The 22,758-nt window shown below is 52.8% G+C and overlaps 1 protein-coding gene across 1 annotated transcript; it reads right to left on the bottom strand.

Moving 5' to 3' along the window:
• Nucleotides 1–1,032: 1,032 nt before the first annotated feature.
• On the bottom strand, nt 1,033–21,243 carry VSX2 (visual system homeobox 2). Its single transcript, XM_003408763.4, has 5 exons — nt 20,874–21,243; nt 19,509–19,593; nt 15,333–15,456; nt 2,330–2,510; nt 1,033–1,474 (listed from the first exon to the last, which is right to left on the bottom strand). The coding sequence occupies exons 1-5, from the start codon at nt 21,241–21,243 to the stop codon at nt 1,152–1,154; spliced, it is 1,083 nt and encodes a 360-aa protein (XP_003408811.1). The 3' UTR covers nt 1,033–1,151.
• Nucleotides 21,244–22,758: the final 1,515 nt, after the last annotated feature.

The following is a 22,758-nucleotide window of genomic DNA, read 5'->3' as shown; positions in this document are numbered from 1 at the left end:
GCCGGCCTCCTGCCTTGCTCTCTTTCCAGCCTTTTCCTACAACCTTCTCATAAATATTTACCTCCCCAGGCCAACTCCAGGCTTGGGGAAGGACAAGCCGGGTCAAGTTGAGGCAGGGTTTGCAGCTTCCTAGGCGTTCACCCAGCAGCTAGACCGGGTTGCTCCAAGGCAGGGCACATGCAAAGTAGTAATCTGCGAGAAGCTCTAGGGGAAGGAGACTTGCATGCACAGCAAGTCAGGGTCACAGGCAGCATATCAGGAGAGTCAGGAGGCTTTAGGAGCCAGGCCAGGACCAAGGGGCCCTAGGTAGAGGACTGGGACTCCCCACTGGTGCAGTGAGCCACAGCACCGTGAGGGCTGCCCCTCTCTAAGGGCCCAGGGCCTGGACTCACTGCAGGTACTGTGCTTTGATGCCACATGCCGGGCTGGAGGGACCAGTGGCGCAGGCTGGGCGTGGAGAGGGTGGTTCCCAGGTTCCCATGGAAGGGCGAGAGACTGAGGGGGCCGAAAGGTCCAGACCAAGACTTCCATGTTCAATCTGGCTTCTGGACCCCATTGATGGAGGGAGGCAGAGATGGCGCCTGGGCCTGCAGGGCAGCACCTTCACGTGGCTGAAGCCCAGGCCCAGGGCCTGGGGAAAGAACAAGCTGAGGGGTGGAAGTAGACTTCTGCTGAGGACTGGGTGCTCTGGGCACTGGAGCTGGAGGGTGGGTCCTCAGTCAGGGTCACGGCTGCATCAGGCAAGGTGTTTACAGCAACGGGCATGGGTGGAGCAGAATCCACAGGGATGCAGAGCTGGGGAGGAGGGCTCTTTAGACAAGAAATAGAGTAAGGGGTGGATTTGGACAGTGAGAGTTGTCAAAGGACTGAGTAAGAAGGGCTCATGGGGGTGGTTTGGGGCAGCAAGAAGCTTCTGAGATGAGGAGGATGCCAGAGGAGTCAGGACTAGGTGAGGGATGTTTCAGCATGGTCCAAAGCCTCGGCCAGCACCAAGCTGTGCCTGGAGTCACCCAAGGGGTAATGGGGGTCCTGTGGGGCTAGGGGAGGGCGGCAGAGACCAGGCCTGGACCCTGCCCTGGAGAATACCTCCCAGCACCCTAGGCCCCAAGAAGAACAGGGTCCTGGGCCTCTGAGTCTGAGTGCCTCTTGACCTAAGCCATGTCCTCGAGCTGTGGTGGACTCAGCTTTTCCATGGGCCTGTCTTCCATGGCCACCTCCTCTTCAGGCTTCTCGGCATTCCGGCCCAGGCTGTCTGGCCCAGACACAGTCCCCAGCACTTTGGTGCTGTGCTCCTGAGCTTTGGCTCGGAGTGCCGCAATGCTGTTCTCCCTCAGTTCCTCCTGGGAGATGGCCACCTGAGGGTCGGGGCCCCGCTCCTCCTGCTCCATCTTGTCGAGCTTGGGCAGGGCCTGGCGCTCCACCTCGGGCTTCCTCCCCGACTCAGCTGCTGCCTCCAGCGACTTTTTGTGCATCCCTAAAAAGAATTGTTGGTATTCGGGTTTAGAAAAGCGCCTGGGAAAGCCATCTTGAACTGAAAACAGCAAAGATAGAGAGAGGCCAGAATTAAGGACAAGCAGAAAGCCTTAACTTCACACACCGAAGTCACGCAAGTCCCCAGGGCTGGGGCTGGGTCAGGGGAGGGGAAGGGCAGCCAGGGGAATGGGACTGCAGGCCGGCAGCTGGAGACCAGGCTGGCAGAGGGCTCCTCCATGCCAAGCCCCTGGGGACCTGGCCCTGGGCAGCCTGTTCTGTGCCTGCCATGGCTCAGCACTTGCCTTTCTGCATCCTTCCTTCCTGGGGTTCCGGATCTTAGAACCCCAAGAGAAGATGGTGCTGTTATCAGATGTGCACCCAGATGGCAGGTGGAGGAAGGAGGGCTGGAGAGATTTAGGGAGAAGTCCTTTGGGCAAAGTCAGAATGGTAGCCAAAGGGACTATGGTTCTCTTCAGCCCCTAGGGAGCACTGTTTTATTCATCATGAGCCCACCTCTGGCTAAGGTTAGAGGGGGTACAGACCATAGGATAAGTCATGCCATACTCGTAGGACAAAAAAGTCTTCACAGACCCTCACCCTCCAATCAGGACAGAGTTCCAGACACCCAGTAAAAAAAAAAAAAAAACCCAGTAGGTAAGTGGAAATGACAGACACCATGCCCGGGGCCCACCCTGCCGCCTGAGTCCCCCAAGGTAGACGGGGAGGCCTGATTTGGGGGCCTCTCTCCTAGGCGGCTGTGGCCAGGTCCCCTTGTTTCAGGGCTCTGCCCCCTTCTCCAGGAAGCCTGCTCCCCTCACCACAGGGACAGGGCTTCGAGGAGGGTGTGGGCTCTTACCCAGTAGCCATGGGGCACAGGAGTCCATGATGCCATCCTTGGCAGACTTAAGGATGGACTCTGGTAGGGGGATGGAGTGCCTCACCATGGCACCGTAGAGCCCATACTCCGCCATGACACTGCTACGGCCCCAGCACTTCTCCCTCTTCCTCCACTTGGCTCTGCGGTTCTGGAACCAGACCTGCAGGTGCAGAGGAGCAGGTGAGGGGCCTCCTCAGAAACGCACCCTGTGTCTGAACTGGGGATAATGGCCTCACGCCCCAGATGGCCGGCAACCCCACCACCTTGTGACTTGGGGTTTCTCAGCAGGGTGTCCTTACCCAGTCCCACCCACCCCATGGTACCTCCAGGCTCAAAAAGGATTCAGAATGAGGACCTCAAGTCCTGTGAAAACACGGCGGGTGAAATGGGTCCTTATCAAAGCAGTTCCAGGGAGACGAGGTAGGGCTCTCTCTGGTACAAGGTCTCACAGATAGGCAGTACCCAGTGTGGGCCTCACTTTGCCACTGAGAAGCCCTGACCCCAATCAATCTCTTGCCAGTGTTCACAACTCCAATGTAAAAACCAGATGTCTTTACTTGCAGAGGGACGAATTCCTTTCCAGGGACTGAACTAGTAGAGTCTCTGGTTCAGGGCAGCCTCCCCACCACATCCCAGAGGCTAGAGATGTCCAGGAAGGTTGCCAAGTGAGTATGGGAGCAAAGGCCTGTGGGTGGTGTTGTGGGCATTTCATCTGAGTCTCCGGAAGCCTGGGGAACTACCTTTGCCCCACAGCAGGGCAGGAGACACTCCAGGAGGCCTGAGTCAGACTCCCTTCCCGCCTCTGTCCTAGCCAAGCCCTGCCACACCCATAGAGCCCTCCTTAACACCCCAGCCTCCACAATCACACCCAACTCTGTGTGATCTTAGGGGATCGGGAATGAAGACAAAACTCAAAGAGCAGGAGGAGCAAACGGGGTGTGGACCTGGTGGGGGGCACTCTAGGGAGTGTTTCTTCAGCCCCACAGCTGACTGGTGCAGGGTCTCCAAGAGAATGGGGTACCCTGGGGATGTCTACAGCACTCATGGCCAATTCTTGGAGGAGACCCCAGTATCCTTCGGGGGAGGGATTCTTGGTTACCCAAAGCAGCTTCCTGAGACCAGCAGCTAACAGAGCCAGGGAGGTGACAGACCCACTGGAAACTGCTGGGCGCTGGAAGGACCCCAGGCCCCGCCTGCCCCTTCGCCTCCTCAGAGCCCCTCGGGACCCTGATCCCCGGGACAGCGAGGCGCCGGGTGGTGGGGTGAGGGAGGGAAGAGGCGGGCTCGGTCGGGAGAATCTATTAGTTTCCTGGGCGATTTCCATCCACTCGCCTCGGTCCCTTCCCCAGCCCTTCCCCCAGGCCCGTCCCCTCCCCCGCCCTTGGCCACGCAGGTATCAGCTTTTGATGAAAAATTGCTCCATCTCTATTCAGGAGGCGGCAAAGGAAGAGTCACCCCCAGGGGCAGCCCTGGGCTGATTGAAAAATAAGTTAATTTCAGTTTGAATCGATGGGCCTCAGGCACTGAAATATCACGGGAAATTAAAGCGCCGGCTCTCCCGGGAGCCGCGGCATTGACCCGCACTAATTAATGCTGGGGAGGCAGCGAGCGCCTCGCCGCGCGCCGCCCCCTCCCCGGGGACCCCAAACACTTCTCATTTAACTAATTAGGCGGGCAAAATTGGGTGTTAATTTGTTGAGGATTTTTTCCCCTCTCCCCCGGCCGCTGCCGCCCTGGCCCCCGCCCGCGCCGGGGCGCGGGGAATGAATGCGGGGCTCGCCGGCAGATGGCTGCCCCGGTCACCCTGCAATCTTCTCCGACTTGATTGCTTGATTAGGTCGTTAGCACATTAAAAAAAAAAAAAATGGCTTGCCGTCTGGCGCTGGCGTGATGAGTGGGACGCGCGGCAGCGCCTGGGTAATTTATCTTTTTATACGGCAAAGAATTTGATTTCCATCTGCAGATATATGGGGCGCCTTTGACACCTGTTTAACATCGCGCTGATGACAGCTTAACCCTTTGCTGCCTGGGCCGCCGGGAGGGCCAGGCTGGGACCCCAGGGGACCCGGGGGCCCGCGCACTCCTGCGGTTCCCGCCGCTGCCGCCAGGGGGAGGAGTGAGCGCCCCGCGGCCGCCGCGAGTCTGCAGCGGTGCCTCGCATTCCACCGCGCCAAATCCACGCAGCGGTCACAGAAGGGACCTGCCGGGGTGGAAAGGCCGCACGGAACACGCACTCCTTTAAGTTGACCCAAATGTTTGTAACTCTGTTTTGACATTTCTTCATTTATAAATAACCGGGGACCTCTAGAAATTGGCCGGCGCCGCCTCTGGGAGGACTGCACATTCGCCACCACCTGGCACCCGCAGTACGCGCTGAGGCCTTCCTGGGCTGAGGGCCCAGAAGAAAACGCCCAAGGCCTCCCCGTGGTTCGGGCCCAGATGGCCCCGGGTGACCCCTTCCGAGGAAAGGGTTTTGTGTAATTTAAAGACCACGCCACGAGATGGCTGCAAGGTCTCTGAGTGGTGTAAACGGTTTGCTCTGTCTGGATGGAACTCACCCAGCAGCGCCGCAGACCAAAGGCCTGGCAAAGATTACAGCCAAGAAAACCTTATGCAACAGTTCTACTCCGTAACACAGGAGGTCGCTATGAACGGAAATGGACTGCACTGCAATGGGTAGATGGCTGCTCTCTGCGCCTCAACTCTGGCCTGATGCCTAGCTGGCTCTGCGCTGTGTGTAAATCTCTCCCCATCACTGCCTGCCTAGCCTTCAGGCTGTCCATCTGAGGATCTGCCCTACCCAGGAGCTTCGGTTTGTCTGGGCACCCTGCCCTGTTCCAACCCTCCTCCCATTAGCACTTAGTTTCCCCTCTGCAAGTACCCATTTGTCTTAGCCAAGCTGCCTTCTCCCACAGGGGAACTCTGAAAGGACTAATCCACATAAAGTTCTAAGTGACTTTTGGTTTCCTCCACCTCTCAGAGAAGACAGCAAAGAATGAACCCCCTGGTGATGAATTTCAGGCACCAAGTCCTGACCACAGAGGCTGGGAAAGCTTTCTTTGTGACTAAGTTATCCGCTTTCAGGTTGGCAATGACCTGTCCTGCTTGAATACAATGTGTTACAAAACCACAGGGTTATAACCCCTTAACTGGTCCCCATGGGGCCAAACTTGAGAGTGTCTGGGGTTTTAGAAAGGGTATGTAAAGTGTATACCTCAACGCCCTGAGGCAGCAACACCCCATAATCAAGCCAATCAATTCTGATTTCTGCAGCAAAATGTATACATGATGCACACTAAAAGGGATAAACGAAATGTGTAAGGTCAGGTCAGGTTTTTGCAGCCAAATGAGTTCTGAGGTCAAACTTATGAAAGAGCTTTCCATTCTGCCTGGTTAAGATTTAGGGATTCTGGAGAAGGAATTGTGGAGAGTGCAAAGACAAAGGTGACCACACCGCCCCCATATGGTTGCCTTGGGAGGTGCATTGCCGTGGCTTTTCCAGGAGTTCCAGGAGTGTCAGTGCTTGAGGTGAGGGTGGGACTTTCAGATGGAAGCAGCTTCTTTATCTGAACACTAAAGAAAGGCAAGGAGTACCTGGGTGGTGCAGAAGGTTAGCACTAGACTGCTAGCCAGCTCAGGTTGGAGGTTCGAGTCCACCCAGAGGCACCTCAGAAGAAAGGCCTGGTGATCAATTTCTGAAAAATTAGCCACTGAAAACCTCATGGAGCACAGTTCTATTCTGACACATTGAAGTCGACTCAACGACAACTGGTAAAGAAAAGGGTGCAGACTGAGGGTTCAGATACTCCCTGGGGCCTGTAAACTGAACCATTTTCCTGGGTCTTCTGACCTGGGTGAATGGTCTGCAGATGAGAATGTTGCTTTGCCTACACTCTCCCAGGGGAGTTGCCGCCAGCTGGTCGTTCAAACAGGAGTCATCCGGACCCTCAGTTTTGGGCTCCTGAAATGTCTGGCTCTCTGCGAAGACCAGATGCTGCTCCAATTTATAGAGGAGACCCGGACAGCCAAAACAATTTCTTTTTAGGAAGTTGGCAGGGAAGCTGCAGCCCTGTTGCCTTGGAGGAAAGTGCACATGGGGTTAGAATTAACCCTAACCACGCTCTACATTTACTCTTCTAGTCCCTTTCTAGAAGCAACCAGGATGTGTACAGAACTTAAAAGTTTGCAAGAAGCATTGAAATTGGCCAGTCCTGAACTGAAATTCCCGGCTCTGATAATGATTGCTGTGTGATCTCGGAAAAGTTACTTGATTTCTCTGTCTTAGACTCTTGAAACATAAAATAAGAAAATTTACTATAAGGGTGTTTCGAGGATTAAATGAAAAAATTGAAAGTGCCCAAAACAATGGTTGTCACGCAGAAGGCAAAAAAAAAAAAAAAAAAACCATTGTCATCAAGTTGATTCCAACTTATAGTGACCCTATAGGACAGAGTAGAACTGCCCCATAGGGTTTCCAAGGACTGCCTGGTGGATTCGAGCTGCTGACCTTTTGGTTAGCAGCTGTAGCTCTTAATCACTATGCCGCCAGGGTTTGCATTTAAAGGTTCATTATTATTATTTCAGTGGAAACACAGAAAGTCAGTGGGAGTTTGCATAGAGGGCCGGATAATTAATACCATCAGCTGCCCGTCTGGCCTCGTCCACATGTCCTTTAGCCAAGCTGGGCTGACAAATGATAATAATAATAACTGTAGGAGGAGAGGGAAAATAACTAACCTCCAAACTGTAATATTTTCATACAGACAACCTCTTTTGTTGTTGTTGAATGCTGAGCTGATTCTGACTCATAGTGACACTATAGGACAGGGTAGAACTGCCCCATAGGGTTTCCTAGGCTCCAATCTTTTTTTTTTTTTTTTCAGAATATACATGGCAAAACATACACCGATTCAACCATTTCTACATGTACCATCTAGTGACATTGATTACATTCTTCAGGTTGTGCAACGTTCTCACCCTCCTTTTCAGAGTTGCTCCTTTAACATTAACTTCACTGCCCTCTGAGGTTCCTATCTAATCTTTCAAGCTGCTGTTATCAATTTGAACCCATATATAGATAGCTCTTAAAAGAGCATAATGCTCAGTGTAGATGTTTTTTACTAATTTAGATAAACTATTGTTTGGTTTTAAGAAGATTTCAGGAGATATTTTTGGTTTAGGGTTTAAAGATTATCTCAGGGGAATAGTTTCAGAGGTTCATCCAAGCTTCAAGGCTCCAGGAAGTCTGGATTCCATAACCATTTGAAATTCTATTCTACATTTTCCCCCTTTTGATCAAGTTTCTTCTAGAGAATTTTTGTTCAAAATATTCAGTAATGGTAGCCGGGCACCATCTAGTTCTTCTGGTCTCATCGCAAAGAAGGCAGTTGTTTATGGAGGCAATTAGCCACACATTCTATATCCTTCTCCTATTCCTGACTCTCCTTCTTCCTGTACTGCTCCAGGTGAATACAGACCAATTGTCACACTAGGCTCTAATCGTTACGGCAACAGGTTGCCAGGTCTTTTCTCCCACGGAATGGCTAGTGGTTTGAACCACCGACCTTTTGGTTAGCAGCCGAGCACTTAAACACTGTGCCACCAGAGCTCCTAGACAGCCTCTACTTGCCCCTTTAGGCACCCAAAGGGCCAAACAGATGCCTTTGAAACTGCCCACATTTTCAGTGTATTCCAGACCCTTGAGACTCAAGTATAAGAGAAGCCATGCAGTGCTCAGCACTCCCTGCAGGTCTGCTGTGATTCAGGAGTTAGAAGACCTAGGTTCTGCCTCCAACTGACTTCATGACCTTGGGTGCATTTCTTAACCTTTCTGAGTTTCTGATTCTCATCTGCCACATGATACCACCTCCTCACAGGTGTGTTGTGAAAATTAAATAAATAGTGTGTAGGAAATGCCTGGCACATAATAAAACAAAAAGCCAAACCAGTTGCTGTCAAGTCGATTCTGACTCGTGGTGACCCCATGTGTTGCGGAGTAGAACTGTGCTTCATAATGTTTTCAATGACTGTGATCTTTTGGAAGCAGATAGCCAGGCCTTTCTTCCAAGGTGCCTCTGGGTGGGTTTGAACTGCCAGCCTTTCGGTTAGTAGACACATGCTTAACCGCTTGGATCGCCCAGGGATCCTGGCACAGTAAGAGCTAAAAAATGTTGGCATGATACTTGATGAATTCTGTGGATAAACGTGCACTGAGATGAGGCTTTGCTGTCAAGTAAATGCTCTGTGACACTTTTGACATAAAACCAGGCCCTCCCACCTCCCACTTTTGCAATTCCCTCTCAGCATGGAGGACTCTTTTCCCATTTGGTCTCTTGGTTTTGACAAGTCCATAACATTCCTTCAATCCCTCTCTCATTTGCTTTCCTGACTGCCCACTTTCCAGAAGAGACTGGCCCCTTGAACTCTTCAGAAGAGCCTGCATCAAGGCCACAGTGAGGACAGAGCCCTGCCTTATACTTCTGGGCTCCGAGTACTGGGGAAGGGGCCCATAAGCCACCCACTCGTTGACCAAGGGCCACCAGATTTGGAGGACCAGACAAAGGAGACTTGGGAAGACCTTCCAGGTTGAGAAAGAGCCTGGGTTTCCTGGTACCCTTTCCCTCTCAGGTGGTGCCCCAGCAGCACTCAGAAAGCCCGGGTAGCATGCCTCTGGCTGTCATCAGCTCATCTGGCAGGTGGCTCCACAGCTGCCAGAGAGGTTGGCTGTGCCTCCAAGGATAGGTGGGACCCAGGGAAGGGTGCTCTGCTGGGACAGGGCACACATGTTGCAGGCCAGACAATTCTACCAGCTCTTCCTCTCACCGTGTGGGTAGCCAGGATGGTGGCTGCGGCTGTGCCTCACGACTTCTCATGTCTCTTCACCATCATGTAGTTCCTGTCCCAAAAGCCCCCAGCCTTGTGTTCCCACAAGACAGCACCCCCACAGCTCCTTCCAGGATCACCCCCTAAAGGAGACACTTGGCCTGAAAGGTGCCCTTTGCCCACACAGGTCACTGCAAAACCCCAAATCTTCCCCTTCCATCTAACCACATCCCTTTAAGCCTGGCTCTGCCAGCCATGGGGCAGCTTCCATCACGTTCGCCAGCTTCTTTCCTCCCCTCTGGCTGGAAGCTGATTAATTTGGTCTCACTGACAGCATGATTTAATGACTTCACACTCCAAACCCACTCAGCACTTCTGACACCGTATTTCAGCACTTTCCTTCCAGCCTCAGCTCGAGGCTCAGACAAGCCCGGCTTCGCTGCATCTCCGATGCCCACTAGGGGGCAGCTCTGCCCTGGTTTCCAGGCAGCTCCAAACAGCCTTGTCCCTACACACCTGACAGATCATTTAGCACTCTCTTCCACAAAAAAAAAAAAAAATTTTTTTTCTTCTTTTTTCCACTCATAGCAGGAGCTCTGGCCATGCAGTTGTTAAGAGCTTGGCTGCTAAACCAGAAGGCCAGCAGTCTGAATCCACCAGCAGTTCCTTGGAAACCCTATGGGGCAGTTCTACTCTGTCCTATAGGGTTGCTATGAGTTGGAATTAACTCCATGGCAGTGCTGTTTGGTGGTTGGTTGGGTTGGTCCACTCACACTAATCCTGTTTTCTCACTCAAAACAGAAACACCCACCCTGAGCCTCTGACCCAGTGTTTTAACACAGACTCACATGAAGAGCTTAAAAAACATACAGATACCAAGGCTCTACCCCAAACCAATGAACCTGGAATCGCTGGGTGTGGGAGCCCAGGATTGGTATTTTAAAAAGCAGCCCTGGTGATTCTAATAATACCCCAAGCTGACACACACTGCAAATCCTTTCTTGCCCAGGCACCTAGCTTCTTATCTCTGAAATAATACTTTGCTCCCACCCCTGGGCAGGGGCCACTTTAAAAGGGGCAAAGTGGAGCAGTGTCAGTCAGAGAATCCGAACCTCACCCTTAGATACACACTAAGCTGCTGGGAGGGGGATGAGCTGCAGGCTCTGTTTGCTCTGGACGTTCCATGTCTCTGTGCTGTCTGCATTTTTATAACAGGTACAATTTTGTCAGAAAAACTACATAAATAACAAAGTGAATACATGTATATATCCCACCCTTGGAAATCCTGGTGGCATAGCAGTTAAATGCTACGGCTGTTAACCAAAAGGTCAGCAGTTCAAATTCACCAGCTGCTCCTTGGAAACTCCATGGGGCAGTTCTACTCTGTACTAGAAGGTCGCTATGAGTCAGAATCGACTTGACGGCAGTGGGTTTGGTTTTTTGGGGTTTTATCCCAACCATACCATTCTACCAGCAAGTGACCCCACAGGAAATAAAGTCAGTCTGGAAGCCCATTTCCCCTTCCCCAGGGTTGATACCTGGCAGGGGCTTCCAGAATGACATATCCCACGCATTTTTTTGGAGACACAAAGAGGACTATATGCTTGAATCTGACGTGGAGACTTGGAGTTGCTTCTTTCCTCAGTAATGGATTGTATCTGTCCACCCCAACCCAGAGAGATGCAGAATGAGGGAGTGCTTGCCCCAAAAGCATAAAGGCAGAGGAAACTACTGGTGGGCTTGGCCCATCCTCACTGATATTGGCTTTGATTATGGCTTACATAGACCGCGTTCATATTTATCTCATTTGGTCTCAAACAATAGTAGTTGAATACTGGGTTTGAACCCCACACTAAAACTTGCTTTACCTCCCAGCCCCTAGGTTTCCTCATCCAGAAAGTTGGGATAAGCCTAGCATCTAACTCATCTGGTTGTTGTGAGGATTAAATGAAACAAAGCATGGAAAGCACTTAATATCTGGGACAATGCTAAGTACTTAATGTCAGTAATAATAATACATTAAATTAGAATTTCTGAGAAGTAATGTTATTATTTTACAAATGTATAAAGGCTCAGAGTTTGGCTTGCTGGCAGTGAAACAAAGACTGGAAGTAGATGTGTCTGATTTCTCATGTCTATACTGTGGGTTCTCATCAGATATGAGACAGTAGGCCTCAGAGATGTCAGGGTGTTTACTTGGATTGGCCCAGCAATGGTGTGTGTCCCAGTTGCCCACCTGGGACTGTTACACTCCACCTGCTCTGCACCCCATTGGATCAATGCGGCCTGGTGAGGGGAGGTGATCCTGAGGGGGTTCCTTCTGGATAGGGGTCTGACTCTACCTTTTACAGAGAGGGAGGCTGAGATGCAGAGACAGGAAGTGACCTGGCCTTTGCCACACCTGGTGAGTGTCAGAACCAGGACTAAGATCTGAGGCCCTGACATCCAGTCCAATAACCTGTCCACTCCACCTCAAGAATTTCTAACTTCAGACATGATGCCTGTAATAACTACGTTTTCTCCCTCCATCCTTACGCTCAACACACAACTAAGGCCTCTGACTGAAATCTGAGGGAGGGGAGAATACTGGCTCTGGAACGGTAGATTTCTATCTTTCAATGCACTGTTCCCACTTAAATCAGCACACAGAGAGGAAATGATGGGGAAGGGTGGCGACAGAGTGAAAGGTGGTCCAGAATCCAGAGGGACTCGAGTTTGAATCCTGGCCCCGTCTGGTGCTACCTCAGGCAAGCTACTCTGTGCCTCAGGTTTCCTCATCTGTAAAATGGGAATAATAACAGTATCTGGACCATTGGGTGTTCTGAAGATTCTTTGCTAAATATGCATAAACTATTTCTGGAAGGAAACAGAGAAACTGGTTACCACTGGAAGGGCTGGTGATAGATAGGGGAAGGGAGACTCATTTTTCACCCTTTTGAACTCAGGTACATGAATTTGCCCATTCAAAAAATATTTTTTAATGAGTGAGTTGTTACTGTTTTTTTTTTTTAGAATAGTGCTGGCACTCAATGAATATTGGTTATTTTTATAAAGAAGGTGTGTTACACCCCCTCTCCCCTCCCCAATACCTGAAACCGCTTCTGTTCCCCAGCTTCAAGTCAAAGCAAAGGCTTCAAACACAGGAGGCAGGGGTTAAAAGGGTGGACTTTAGATTCAGATCTGGATTCGAATCCTGTGTCCCTCACTAGCTGTGCAATCTTGGGCAAGTTGTTGAGCCTCAGTTTCCTTAGTTATAAAAGGAGGCTAATACTGCACCAGATTGTCTTCAGGATTTAATGAGATCAGAGCTGAAACTGAGTGAGCACTTCACAAGTACAGCTCATTGTACCCCAAAAAACAACAGGCAGATGCCACTATTATCCCCATTTTATAGATGAGGAATTGAGGCTCTGAGAGGTTAAGTAACTTGGCCAGAGTCACTCAGCTTGTAACTGTCGAGGCCAGGACGTAAACCCAGGCACTCTGGCTTCAGAGTCGGTGTCCCTAACCACTACCTAACCCTGTCTCTCCTGTCATTGTCTGGTATACAGAACATCTGGCACGTGAACAATGTTCTGTAAATTATAGTTGCAGTTAGTGTTGATACACACGAGGACATTTCTCAGGGCACTTGGTAAAACACTGTGGGGCAGGACTAATTGACCACTTATAAACACCTTCTGGGGGGCAGCATTTAACCAAAGGACCATGTGGTGCTCAAAGGGTTGGAGAGATTCTTGCCTGCTTTCTCCTGTATCCACAAAATGCCACAGCCAATCCTCACAGCAATTAATGTTCCCACCCTGAATACCTGGCCCCGCCATGCTGGTTCTGGTGGCCTTAGCCACCACCCCATAAGCAACCCCCAGGCTGCTTAGTGTTCACTGGCTGGGGCAATGCAATGCAGTGACTGTTATAGCTGAGGGAAAGCCTTCCCCAAACTCTGACTCAGAAGGCTCCAAATGTCCCCAGTCACCACCACCACAGCCAAACAGATTTTAAGACAAACCTGTAAGGGACAAGCTATTCCTTCATACCGGCCAATAGTGCAAATATGGGGCCTGCCAACAGGAGGAATTTGTCAGCCCCTCGCCCCACCCCCAGCTACTTGTAATGACCGACCTTATGGTAATGAAGGCCAGGTAGGAATAACTACCACATATTGATGGGATTGGGTCTTGGCTTACGCATACCACACACACAACATACCACCACACACCACTACACACACACACCACACAATACACCACACACAACCCCCACACTGCCACATACACACATATACACCACCACACACATCACACCACCATATGCACAAAAAAAACACCATATACACACACACGCCCCACCACACCACCACATACACACACTACCACATACACACACCACACCACCGCATACACACACTACCACATACACCACACCACCACATACACACACACCACCACATACACACACTAGCATATATACACACTACCACATACACATCACCACATACACACACCAAACCACCACATAGACACAACACCACACACATGCACCACCACACACCTACACACACACCACACCACCATATACACATACATACCACCACACACACACCACACTACCACATACACACATCACACACACACACACCATACCACCACATACACACACACCACCACACACGTACCACATATACCACCACACACATACACACACCATATCACCACAAACACATACCACCACATACACACATACACCACGACTTACACACTCCACCACACATATCCACCACCACACATACACTCCCCCCACCCCACACACGCACAAGGTTCAGAATCAATACCTAGCCCTCGCCACATTGGAACCCAGCTGGGTGGGGTGATGGATCCTGGCCACCATGGATAATGCACTAAACAGATAATCTGCTTATGGTCGATTGAGCTTATTGTTAGTGTCAATGTCCAAAGCCACTGGCCGAAATTCCAAATGAATTTCCGGGGGAGAAGACCACCCTTCCACAAAAGCAGCTCATGGCCTCCTGTCCCACTTGCTAGCTCTTCAGTGAGAGACTGCAAAGCAACCCAAACACCTTATTTGGTTCCTTCTCTAGGTGCCCTCCTTCCCCCAAAACACCCTCCTACACCTGGAGACACAAAAGACACTGGGGAGCAGAGGTTTGGGAAAGTCAGGACCCTACCCCCCACCACCATTTCCCAGGCTCTAAAGTCAACTATCCTACGGACCACTCAGGCGATGAGAGTAGCTTTCACTTAAGTTTGATATCCAGCTCCGGCAACTCCAAATCTTCTGGAAATGTTCCCCCACCCACTTCTTTCTCATGGAGGCCCTGCTCAGAAAGTCATCAGACTTTGTCTTCTGCCCGAAAAATTATATATTAGCCCCACTCCTTCTCGACTAGGGGGTTCTAGACGTGGGAAGGTTCTGCTGCTGATGAAAGGAGGCCCTGTGCCCACACAACTGAGAACATCCCAGTCCAGATCACAAAAGTCCCCAGGAGAGGACTCGGGGCCTGACAAGCCACCCCAGCAGGCATATGTCCTAGGCACAGCCTGGGCCGCATCATGGGTCAGACCCAGGAGAAGTGAAGGAGTGGCAGCTCAGGCCAGGGGCAGCGGCTACGTGGCTGTGAGGGAAGGAAGGAGCCTTAGGTGGACGGAGGTGGTGGAGAGTAGGAAGGGAGAGGGCAACATCTTCCCTGTGGGGAGGCAGTGGAAGGAAGGGAAACAGATTGGGGTCAGTGCTAGAACTTCCCCCATAGCCACCCAGAGAGGCCCAGGGCCACCTCTGGAGTTGGAGCAGATATTTAGCTGGACCTAGGGGACATCCACCACAGATACGCTGCTCGGGACCCAGCAGCCACCCAGTACTCCTCCTCTGACCCCTAGCTCTTTCAGTGTCTGTCTGGCTTACTTGGCTTTTGTTGTCTCAGGAAGCCTATAGCCTGGACCAGCAGGCAGGGCCACAGCTGCTAAGCCTCATGTCTTCCCTCATATGGTAGATGTGCAGCAAATACCTGTCGTCTCAGATAAACTGTCCTTCATGAGAACATGATCACATCCCCATAGCAGGGGGTGGCAGTTGGGAGCCTCAGGGAGCAGAGGGTTTTCCTGGGGAGGGGGGACTATGGAAGGGAGGTCTCAGCGCTCAGTACCTGTATCCTGTCCTCTGGCAGCTCCGTTTTCATGGCTAGCATCTCCCGGGCATAGACATCTGGGTAGTGGGCCTCGTTGAATGCCTTCTCCAGCTCCTCTAGCTGGTAGGAGGTAAAGATTGTCCTGAGGGGAGCAAAACCGGACACTTAGGACCCCGGAAACTGAAAAAAACCTGTCTCGAAGAGAACATATGGCTCTTCTCCTATGCCCCTGGAGAGCTCCCCTGGACAAACCCATGCTGGCTCAGCATAATCAACATAAATTCCCCCCCTACACACATACTCACATACATTCACTCACACACACACACACACATCTGCACACACTCACAGTTTAACCTTCTAGACTCTTCTTCATTCAAGGCGAGGGCCGACATTGCCCTTCATGGGAGAGCATTATTTAAGCCCCCCTGATATCATTTCTACATTTGGACTCTCTCTGGGGGTGCTTTGGAAACAGTATTAAGGAATACATTTTAGAAAACCACAGAAGCCCTCTTCCTCTTCCCAAGCACAGAGAGGAGGGGCTCGCCAAGCAGCTTCCTAGGCTCCTCTCACAGACACTAGAAGGGATTTTAAAATTGCACTCAGAGTTCCAAGACTTACCAGGAAGTCAAACGCAGCTGCAGCCCCAGTGTCTGCACAGGCGACAGCTGGATCGCCCACCCCCTCAAACCCACAAAAAGCCCCAGCCCTGCTCACCTGCATCTCCTCTGCCGCCACCCAGACATCTCAGCTCCCTAGAGCCTCCCTCAGGCTCTTCCCCCTGTTCCTTCCTGAGCTTGGAAGATAAGGGCCACCTTCCATTCAGGTCACCCTGAGAGCCTGCCTGCGCTGTCCCACCGCCTTCCTCACCTCCAGCCGCCACCACAGACCAGTTCATACGGAGGATGTACCATGGCTCACAAACTGCTTTAAGAACCCTGTAAAAGCTACATTCCCTTACCCCGGGAAAATGTGCAAGTGAATATTCTCCAACACAGAAAAACATTTTTTTTTCAACACATACAATTTAGCATCTAATATTAGAGGCTCATAGACCCCCTTTCTTGAATAAACCAATAAACACTCATTTCCAGGCACAAATTCTTTTCTTTTCAGACCTTAATTTCACCAGGCTCCACAGGACTTTTATTCTAGACCTTCATCTATAAGCCAACAGGCAAATATAGTCCAGATTCTACAAGCTGAGCTTGTAGAAATGGTATATCCTTTGCTCAGCCCACTGGGATCTGGACCCTAAGACTGGCACAGGGGTTTAGAACCCTTCACCTCCCTCAACACAAGGAAAAAGTACAAATTTAAGCCCCACACAGTCCTGGTGCCAGTGTTAGCTTTAATGTCTTGGGAGACGATGCAAGCGGTGTGTGAGGAAGAAAGATTCTGCTGTTTATAGAAAATGACTGGTTTGATTCTAAATGGTTGCTCTGGTTCTCTGGGCGGGGGGCGGGCGGAGGTTGCAACGCTTATGTACACGGACAGTGAATTCTGTGGAACTTGGAAGACCTGCTGCTTTCTATTTCTCTTCTGCTTCTGAGCTTGCTGGAGGGCCCCTGAGCAGATCATTTAAACAAATAATCTAAAAACACAAGTCCTTTTCAAAACTAGGGAAACTGAGGCACACCAGTAGTGTGGCCTGGCCAATGACAAAGAGGAGAGCTGATTATAAGTCATTTAGGACCACTCACGTGTCAGCCTCCGCCTGGGAGAGGTCACAGTCAAGAAAACCTCAAATCCCTCAAATTTCCCCTAATTTGCACCACAGAATTGATTCACGTGTTGATGTGGATTTCATCTTCAAGGAGCCTATCCTGCTCCGCATACATAGCCCCAAGCCTCCTCCTGGTTCTATGCAGGAGCCCAGACCTTCTGGCTCCTTTACTATCCTGCCTGTAGAGGAGCTGAGCTTTCCTGGGAAAGAGCAGAGCAAAATCCTAAAGACTCCACTACTGCCAAGGTTGCTCCAACCCCCGACCCCCAACCCCACACACACACCCACCGACACCCCCACCGCAACCCCTGCAGAGCCTAGATTGTTTCTAAGGACAAAAAGACCTGTCCATCTTTCATATTCCAGCATCTTTTACCCAAAATCCTCAAATGAGAGAAGTTCAGGAAAATATATTTTTTGCTAATTCAAAACAGTAGCTCTCAATCCACAGCCAGACTTCTCCTGAATTATCTGCTCTGCTCCCTTCTTGCACCAGCAAACAGTCAGAAACCTAAGACTGTGGAGTCCCTGGTGTATGCGAGCTGCTGTCCTGCCTCCCTGGGCACCCTCCAAAGTTCCCAAAGGCTTTCTTGATGGAGAACATGTTAGGTGAGGAATCTTAAGCATGGAGTTTGAGCTAAAAGTCCTTCAGCTACAAATGCCACACAATGAAATGACCTGAGGCAGAAACACTGTTCCTGCATCCAGGCTTTCGGGGTGCTTTTTCCAAGGCTCTCATCCCACCCCCCCCAACCCACACCTGCCCAAAATCAGTTCTGCCTGACTCAGCCCTGCCTTCCGGCCTCAGTCCCTCTCCCTGCTAGGGGAGGCTGACAGGATTACTCACCCTGGGGCAGCATGCCATGGTGCATTAAAACAAAAACAAAAACCCGTTGCCCTAGAGTCCATTCCGACTCATAGCGGCCCTATAGGACAGAGTAGAACTGCCCCATACAATTTCCAAGGAGCGCCTGGTGGATATGAACTGCTGACCTTTTGGTTAGTAGCCCTAGCACTTAACCACTAAGTCACCAGGGTTTCTCAACAGTGCATAGGAGGTGTTTTAATGATTATTCATTGAATAAACGAATTAATAAAGACTTAAAAAAAAAAAAAAGAAGGACTCAGGATCAGGGCAGACCAAAAAAAAAAAAAATCCGTTTAAAATAAAACGATAACAAAAAAACAAACAGCTGCCAGAAGGGAGTGAACCGAAGTCACTGAGAAACCAAGGTGAAGTTCACACCGATTCAAGCCAAAACTGGTTGGGGCGTGAGAGGACAGGAAGGGTCGTTTTAAATCGTGGGGGTCAATAGGGGAGTTTCCAGAGGGTAAGGAACAGGGACGCACAGAAAAGCGCGAAGAAGTGGGTGCAAAGAGGCTGAGAACAAATTGGGGAGAGAGAAGAGAAAGGGTTGGGGTGGGGAGGGGATCCGGAGAGCGTCGCGGTGGGGAAATGTCCCGAAAGCGAGTGGGAGCCCCGTGCGCGCCCCACCTGGACTGGGGCGGGGAAACAGAAATGGGAAAACAGGCGGGGAGGTGAGCGCCGGGGCAGCCCTGGGAGCAGCACGCAGAGAAGGTCAGACAGATTTTTGGTTCTCGCTTTATTTCCTTAAAAACCTCCTCTTAAATTTACACACGGAACTGGTAGCGGTGGCGGTGAGGCGGATGGGACTGGCAGTGTTGGAGCAGGGGTGGGATGGGAAATTGCTTTCCCGGAGATACCTTTCATCACCTATTGAATCTGTAACTTTGTGTAAGTATTGCCTATGTGAAAACATATTTTTTAAAAACCTCTCTTTTAGTCTCTACCCCCAGCAGCCCACCCGACTCCAGCTAGGGCGGGTGGCAACACCCAGTCTGCACTCTCCCTACCCCCCAGCCCCATTTCATAGACTAGGAAACTAACCGAGACTCGCTGGAGGGAAGCGACCCGCCAGGATCACAAAACAGCAGGAACCAAAAGGAAAATTTCCATCAATGTGAATATCACGCTCAAGCTTTGGGAAATGGGGAGGGGGAGGGGAGAAAATTAGGGGGTTGGCAGAGGGGACAGGAGTACCGGGAGAGGAACGGGGGGCAGAGGGCAAAGGACCCGGGAGTGAGGCGGCACGGATCTGAGCCTGCGGGGCTCCCAGAACGGCCCGATGCCGGAATCCAGGGGCCGCCAGCCCCGCTCTGGCTCTGGCCAGCCGCGGCTGGGCCTGTCCTTTCTCCCGCAGAAGGAGCGGAAAGCCGGAGAGGGCGGATTCCCCGGCAGCCCCTCTTCATCCTCGCCCAAAGCGGCCGGACGCCAGCACCTGGCAGATTTCACCAAACAGCGCGGGTCTTTCGCTCTGCCGCGGCCTGGAACCTCAGATGTGGGGTCGGCTAAAATGAGGTCCTAGATGCTCGAGCTCCGAACAGGGGACAGCGAAGGGGCGCGTGGGCAGAGGAGATCCCAGAAAGCGCCGCGGGGGCCTTACCTGTGTCTCCGCTTCTTCCGCTTTTTGGTCTGGTTTAAAGCCGACTTGGACATTTTTCGGTCGCTGGAGGAAACATCTTCAGAATCTGAAAAGGGGGCGGAGGGACATGCGGCAGAATGGGGGGCGCGCTCGGTGGCGCCCGGAGCGTCTGATGCCCAAGACCCACGAGGACCCTACTCCCGGCCGCCTCCGCGAGCGGCGTGGCCCTCCTCTGTCTCCCCGGGACACCCTCCGGGACCCCGGCGTCGGTTCCCATCCCGAAGCCCGGACTAGCCCCACCCATGCCGGCCCCGAATAGGAAGGTTTTGAACAGATTTCGTTGTAAGAGAGGCCAAGCCGGTAGCCCCAGACGTTTGGGGCATGGGCGGCAACAGAGCAGGCAGCCTCGTGGGCGCAGGGCCCTCCGGCGGCGCTTGCAGCCCGGGCGCCCCGGGCCGGAAAGTTAGCCCCAAGGAGCGGAGCCCGGGCGCAGGGAGCCGGGCGCCGGGAAGGGCTGGGGGCTCCCCGGGTGCAGCCCCTTTCGAGGTGCCCGCACAATGCGCCCCAGCTCAACGCTGGAGAGCCTGTGGCGCGCCACTTTTCGTTGCCCCCAGAATAAAAAATAACAAAAATAAAGCGAAAAACCGGGGGAAGAGCTGAGCGAGAACAGGAGCCGGCGGGGCCGAGCGGGCGGGGACGGAAGCCGGGAAAATGGTCCGGGGAGGGTGCGGCGGGGTCAGTCAGGGGCCCCCGAGAGGGCCAGGCACGGGGACCCAATACATTTTGTGGCGCTTGCGTGGGATCGGCTCGCTGCCGCTTCGGCCGCGGCGATGGCCAGGCAGTCCGGGATCGTGAGTGAAAAACCCTAAGCTACCAACGAAGGGGTTTTGGAGAGGAGAAAAGGAGGAGAAAAGACAACTTTGGATCCCGGGGTTGGGGCCGGAGCCGGCACCCGCTTGCCCACCGCCTGCGCGCGGAGCAGAACGGGGCTCCGGGAACGCAGTCCTCCCAAGGCCGGGCCCCAGTGGAGCAGCCAGGCTGGGGGCCTGCGGCCCGCCCCGAGATCCCGCACCACGGCTTCGACACCCCACACCCCCGTTGCCAGTGGGGCCCTAGAGGGGCGCCGCAGCCAAATCGGTCCCGACGCAGAGTCGAAGGAAGAGCGCGGCAGCCGGAAACGCAGGGGCCGAACCCCGGCCGGTGAGTGGAGCATCCTCCTGCCCCCGGCCTGGGTGCGTGGGCACCAGGCCCCGGCCGCGACTCAGCGGCCTGGAGCTAACTTTTCCGCCCCAAGGAGGCCTGTTAGGCCCGCTCGGGTCGACGACGGCGTGGGGCTCCCGGCTCTCGCCCGGTATCAGGCGGCCGCGCAGCCTCGCCCTCACCTACCCGAGCTGGCCGTCTGGCTGGTGTCCAGCGGCCCAGAAGCTCTGCCCAGCGGCTGCAAATGGACGCTTTGCGGGTCAGACAGCACTTCCAGGAAAGTGGGCTGCGCGTAGAAGCCAGGGAGTCCCCCGGGCCCCAGCAGCCCCATGCCGCCCACTCCTGCAGGGCTGAGCACAGAGCGCGCCGCCAGCAAGTGCCCGGGAGCCAGGCCGTCGAGCGGGGCCCGCTGGTGACAGCTGGGAGGCTCCTTGTTTAAGCCCAGGATCTCCTGGATGCCGAAACCGGTGCACCTGGCCGGGGCGCCCCCCGAGGTACCCTTGGCCACTGTCTCGGCTTTGGGCTTGCTCAGCGCTTCCCCTGCTTTTCCCGTCATCTCCCAGCTCTTTGGAGGGGCCGAGGCCGCAGGTCTTTGGCTCCCCCCGCCCCCCCGTCGGGCTCCCGGCTTCGCGAAGTTGGTCCCAGGTGCCCACTCCGGTGTCTAATGCTCTGGAGCCCCAAGGAGGTTCCTCTTTTATCCAACCAGGCGGCAGCCCAAGTGGGGTCAGAGCTGAGCAGCCAATCACCGGGGCCAGGAGCGATTAGGAATTCCAAAAAGCTGGCAGCTCCTGCCACACTCAGCGCTGAGGGGCCAGGGTGCAGGGGGCCGGGCACCAGGTGGGCTATGCAGGACGCCCATGGGCAGGGGCCCCAGGAGTAAAGTGAGGCAACAAGGTTCAGAGCTGTGTTAGGAGGCAGGTGGCTCGGGTTCTGGGCAGAGCCTGGCGGGGATATATCCCTGGCTTGGCCAGGTCCCTGGGGTGGGTGGGAGGATGGCAGGAGGGCTGAGACTGGAGCCTGGGAGACTTTCTCCCTCCCTCAACTCCTGTGCAGGCCCAAATGTGGAGTTTATGTAAAAGGTGGAACAAGAGAGGAGCAGGTGCCTGGGCAGTGTGTGTAGTGGCACTGGGGAGAACAGAAGGGGCCCGGGTTGTGGAGAGGAAGACATGGGACGGGGAGGGGGGAAACTCACAACTTGTCTGGCAGCACACAATAGAAGGGCCTAGTTCCAATGAACGAATGATAAAAGGGCCAGGAAGAGGGGGTCCCTAGTTGGAAAAGGGAGGAGTGGTGACTTATTTTGAACAATCATGGGTATCTGAACATCTTCCTGTATGAAGTATGCCCACCTTCCATGGAAGGACTTCATTTATCCTTCCATCCATTCATTCCACCAATATGTGTTGACTACCTACTAGCTCTGAGATAGGAGCTTGAGATTCTGCAGTAAATCAGATAAGGCAAGAGTGGTCGTTATAGTTCAGAATTCACCAAGCAAACAGAATGAAAAGGATGCAATTGTTGATGGAGAGGGAGGGGTGGAAAGCAACAGAAAGGTGAACTCCCCCCACTCCCCTGCCCCACCCAGTTGATGGGAAGCCCTTGACCAACTCCTGAGTTGGAAGCTGTAGAATTGCAGCCAATTGTGCCAGTTGAAAAAGAGCCCTGGTGGCACAGTGGTTAAGCACTTGGCTGCTAAACAAAAGGTTGGTGGTTCAAATCCACCAGCCTTTCTGCAGGTAAAAGATGTGGCAGTCTGCTTTCTTAAAGATTATAGCCTTGGAAACCGAATAGGCAGTTCTTTTCTGTCCTATAGGGTTGTTAAGAATTGACTCGAGGGCAATGGGTTGGTTGTTGGTTGGTGCTAGTTGAAAAGCTGTATGATGAGGCAGGAAACTGGAGGGAGAGAAAAGCCTGAATTCCAAAGGTGGGCAGTGGTGCTGCTTGCTTCCCACCCAGCTGAGCTGAGGGAGCTCCTGCTCAAGGGTTTGAGGAAGGCATGGCTCCCTTAGGCCCAAGTGACATTAGCAAAGGTGATTTTACCCACACGCACACATACACACACACTCCA

This window comes from Loxodonta africana, chromosome 10 (genome assembly GCF_030014295.1).
Source record: "Loxodonta africana isolate mLoxAfr1 chromosome 10, mLoxAfr1.hap2, whole genome shotgun sequence".
NCBI classification, from domain to species: domain Eukaryota; kingdom Metazoa; phylum Chordata; class Mammalia; order Proboscidea; family Elephantidae; genus Loxodonta; species Loxodonta africana.
Note: the sequence above shows the minus strand (reverse complement) of the source record. Positions and strands in the feature narration are given on the sequence as shown.

Bases quoted from the DNA above. Each gene is read 5' to 3' on its own strand.
- VSX2 (XM_003408763.4), bottom strand. From the start codon at position 21,243: ATGACGGGAAAAGCAGGGGAAGCGCTGAGCAAGCCCAAAGCCGAGACA. The intron at 15,457-19,508 runs GTAAGGCCCCCG...TGCTCCCCTCAG, and splicing joins CGGAAGAAGCGGAGACACAG to GACAATCTTTACCTCCTACC. The intron at 1,475-2,329 runs GTAAGAGCCCAC...AATTCTTTTTAG, and splicing joins CTGTGCCCCATGGCTACTGG to GGATGCACAAAAAGTCGCTG.